Source organism: Tachysurus fulvidraco, chromosome 18, assembly GCF_022655615.1.
Source record: "Tachysurus fulvidraco isolate hzauxx_2018 chromosome 18, HZAU_PFXX_2.0, whole genome shotgun sequence".
NCBI lineage: Eukaryota > Metazoa > Chordata > Actinopteri > Siluriformes > Bagridae > Tachysurus > Tachysurus fulvidraco.
Genome location: NC_062535.1, coordinates 2907758 through 2912218, shown reverse-complemented (window position 1 = coordinate 2912218; position 4461 = coordinate 2907758). Strand labels below are relative to the sequence as shown.

The 4461-nt window shown below is 42.0% G+C and overlaps 1 protein-coding gene across 1 annotated transcript; it reads left to right on the top strand.

Annotated features, from left to right (window-relative positions):
* Positions 1 to 1781: 1781 nt before the first annotated feature.
* Positions 1782 to 3203, top strand: LOC125139477 (paraneoplastic antigen Ma1 homolog). Its single transcript, XM_047803658.1, has one exon. It carries the CDS (start codon positions 1782 to 1784, stop codon positions 3201 to 3203), a length of 1422 nt encoding a protein of 473 aa, XP_047659614.1.
* Positions 3204 to 4461: the final 1258 nt, after the last annotated feature.

The following is a 4461-nucleotide window of genomic DNA, read 5'->3' as shown; positions in this document are numbered from 1 at the left end:
CCTCTGTTCTCTCCTAAAGGACAGGTTCCGTAAGGCAAGGATACAGTGTTGGTGTAGATCAGAGCCGTAAATGGCTCTTTCATCCCTCTGCTGTGGCTCCCGGTAGATTTGGAAAATAAATATTTAATTTACATTTATTTTATCTTAGTGTAGAACCCTGAACAAATCTTTGGATTTCTGAATCTATAACTGTTTTATTTTGTGTGTGTGTTTTGGGTCTGACATAATGCACATATATACGCTGACAAATGTTTTTATTTATTATTTTCTTTTCTAAGTCATATTTTTAAAGGAATTTTCAAATGTGTGTGTATGTAAAATATTGAAAAAACTGCACTATGTTGTGTTTTCTGAAAACGTCATTTCTTTTCTGTCCTATGAGAGCTGTGGATTTTGACCTCTCAAGTTCAAGGGGAGGGGTTAGAGGAAAAAGGATACGGGGGAGTGAGTTTTTGTTTGACACGGGGAGTGAGAACATTACGCGGGAAAAGTTGAGTGTGACATGACAAAATTAGTCGGTTTGGAGAAAAACTGACATTAGTCAAGGCTCATGGACATTCTGAGTGACAGCTTATCTGTGAAAGGTTGTGGGTGTAACTTTTGGAGTTCGAGAGAATTCGGCGACAGGCCGCGCGCATTTCAACTCGTGAGTCAGAGCTACGGAAGAAAGCTAGCACGAGGATCTGCACGTGAGATAATCTCATATACATATTTTGTGAGCGTTACATTTATTTGTTTGGTTGGATTCAGATCTCCAGATTGTCTGGAAGAATATTCCTGTGTTTGTTTTTTTCCCAGTTAAGTGTTACAGTTTCTAGCTATATTTCGTTTGTAAACCGGAAGATTATACCCGTGTTTAATTTAATAATTCAGTGCCAAGGTACTACAGTGGTGTGTGGAGTTTGTCAAATGCGTGCTTAGTGTGCTTAAGAAATTGAATTCGACGAGTCAAAATCGGGAGTTCTGTGTTGAATCTCGCGGATGCATCAAACCAGTTCAAGGAGGGAGGAGTTCATTGCGGTTCCTTTCATCGTCGTCATGGAAAATGTCCTGGATGCTATTTATCATCTCGTCTGAATGCGAGGATTGGTGGTGGTCATTCTGAAATTGGAATTTCATTTTTCCTTTGTTTCGTGAGTACATTGGCCTTGCATAAAAAGAGCTCCAACTAGCACGCCATCTGTGTATTGAAAATCCCAGCTGGGTAAAATTTGAGATTTCAGTGACAATTGTTTTTTTCTTTCTTCATTTCTTTTGGGGTTACAGTTCTAACAGATCTACTGTTGTTGTGAGTGACTTTGAAATTTAATTATTTGATCATTTAAAGGAATACACAAAAGAAAAAATACACAAAGACAAAATAGTTCTGAGAAAAATAAATACATTTGTTGAGTTCATTGTAAAATTGTTTTTTCTTTCTTTGAATATTTGTCATTTCCAATTTAAGGTAAACACAAAAATCAAGTGAATATCTGAGATCTGGGTGTTGTGATTAATAGGAATAGTATAATTTAGAAATGTGTCTCTCACCAGGTTATTGTTGATTTGTAAATTTCCCTAGACTTAATTCTCACATTTGAGCCACATTTATTGGTGAGAGGGCTACATTTTTCTGGGGGCTCGTCCGGGACATTTCAGATGATTCAGATTGTGTTTTAAAAGAAAAAAAATTCTAAAAGCGAATTATTTGCATACTGTGTTTCTTTGAGATTTTTTTTAAAAAAAAAAAAGATCTTTAACCCTTAATAGCCATTACCTGTTTTTCTGAGCACACATTGTCAATGACACAAGTGAACAAAATGGAGGTTAGTGAGATTATTGCTTGGTGTGGAGAGAAAGATGTTGCACTGGATAGAGTCCTTATTCTGAGCAATGTACCTGCAGATTGTGAAGACCGAGTAATTTATAGTGTGGTCGATGCTGCTCTGGGAATAGGGAAATGCAAAGTGCTCGATCGCTGTTCTGATAAAACTAAGCGACTGCAGTTTGTCTTGCTTGAAACAGCTTATAGCATTTCCAAGATGTCTATCCCTGCAGAACTTGGAGGACCTGAAGTAGGCTGCTGGTATACACAGGTTGTCCATGTTGCAGCTGAAGCTCCGAAGCAGAATAAGGAAGATGAGTTCCAGTTTAAGCTGATCTCTTTTCTTCAAAAAGAAGGTAAATCATTAGCTGACATTCCAAGTTTGGCTTCCCCTGCACCTGATCTTAACACTCAGCTTGTTGATGCCATAAACTCACTTGTTCAGACCCGTCATGTGGCTTCACCTGAGGAGAGGGTTGGATATAGAAAGCTACGTCCATTTTCAGGATTTATCCCAACTCCTCCTGGGAAAGATGAGTATGAGGTCTGGGTAGAGCAGACGACTCACATCCAGGAAGAATGGCAGTGTTCTGATAATGTCAAAAAGCAGAGATTAGTAAAGTGTCTCAGAGGTTCTGCAGCAGACATTGTAAGGTTTGAGAAGACTGGTAACCCATCTGCTTCTTTCAGTGACTATCTTAGTGCACTGGAGTCTGCGTTTGGCACTACTGAGGATGCTTCAGATTTAATGCTAAAGTTTCGGAGCACTTACCAGAGTGAAGGAGAAAAGCTGTCAGCCTACATACTGAGGTTGGACAGGATGCTTCATAGTATGCTGAGGAAGAAAGGCATTGAGTATTCTGCCATGAATCATCTTCGAATGCAACAAATAGTCAGAGGTGCTCTTCCCAGTGATCTAGTGGCAATGCGCCTGAGAATGACCCATAAGCTGTGTGCCCCTCCTTCCTTCAATGAGCTAATGAAGGAGGTTCGAGAAGAAGAAACTCTGTTGAAAAACAGGAGTTCAGCACAGTCCAATGTAGCTGTCTCTGTCGTATCCCCTTCAATGAGTGGGTCATCCGCTAACACCCACATAGGCGATTCAGAGGTAGAAAAGCTAAAGAGGGAGATAAGAGGACTTAAGAACAAGGTGTTGCATTTGTCAGCCGCAGCAAAGGAACCCATAATGCCTGAACGCCCTGCCCTGCAGAGTCTAGCTGCGATGGCAGAGAGTAAAACACCAAACCGACCAGTTAACAAAGCCAATGTCTTCTGTTACAGACGCGGAGAAGATGGTCATATGAAACGTGACTGTACAAAGGATGAAAATCTCAGGAGAGTTAACCAGCAACTCATCAAAATGAGACAGTCGTCAGGAAACTTCTCTGGGGCTCAGTAGAGGAACGGCCTGCAGCTCCAAGAAAGACACGTTCCACAAAGTGCAAAAGAGTCAAAGCTGAGCCAGCAGTTCTTCCGTGTGGGTTAGTGGGACCTAGCTCTGTTCTTCCTATCCAGGTGGAAGGGATTTATGCTAAAGCTTTGCTGGATAGTGGATCGCAAGTCACTCTGCTATACAGATCGTTCTATGAGAAATACTTGAAGCATCTGCCATTAACACCAATCGAAAATTTGGAGGTATGGGGATTGAGCATGCAGCGGTACCCATATGATGGCTGTTTGTCTTTAAGGCTGGAGTTTCCAGGATCTGTGGCAGGAGTGGCGGAATCCATAGATGCACTTGTGCTGGTCTGTCCCGACCCTGTCATGAAAGGAGTAAACATTCTGGTGGGAACAAAAACATCTGTGGTAAAGAAACTGGTAGAAGCATGCAGAGAGAGAGTGGGACATGATTTTCTTCACACCTTGGCTGTCCATCCTGAGATAAGAAATGCTTATGCATAGATCATTGCCATTGAAGAGCGTGACGATGATGATAGTAGAGGGACTGTATGGTATCTTCGCTCTAAACCGGTGATATTGTCTCCAGGGGAGAGTGCTAGGGTTTATGGCATGCTGAAATATCCTACTGCTCCTTTTAGTAAGACCCTGTTAATAGACAAACCAGAGGAATCATGTTTCCCTGAGGAACTGCTAGTAGCAGCGGAGGTGCAGTCTACCACTGTCGTCCAGTCAAAAAGGATTGGAGTTACAATCAGAAATGTCTCCTCTCATCCAGTGGTGATTAAATGAGGAATGCCCATTGCACATGTGTTTCCAGTTGAGGTCATGTCTACAGTCCTTAAACTCAAAGAGAATAGTGGTCCGACTAAATTGAACGAACACTCATTTAACTTTGGCGATTCCCCTGTCTCTGAAGTATGGAAACAGCGGCTGACCAAAAAGATGTTGGAGAGGAAGCATGTCTTCTCATGTGATGATTCGATGTGGGATGTTCGAAGAGTACCCAACACCACATCAGACTGATGGAAGATAAACCCTTCCTTGAGAGGTCCCGACGGCTTCCACCCGCTGACATTGAGGATGTTAGGCAGCACTTGGAGAAGTTGAAGGAGGCAGGAATTATTGCAGACTCCAGAAGTCCTTACGCTTCACCGATTGTTGTAGTCCGTAAAAAGAATGGGCAGATAAGGATGTGTGTGGACTACAGAACGCTCAATCGTCGCACAATCCCTGACCAATACACCGTTCCGCGCATT

Bases quoted from the DNA above. Each gene is read 5' to 3' on its own strand.
- LOC125139477 (XM_047803658.1), top strand. From the start codon at position 1,782: ATGACACAAGTGAACAAAATGGAGGTTAGTGAGATTATTGCTTGGTGT.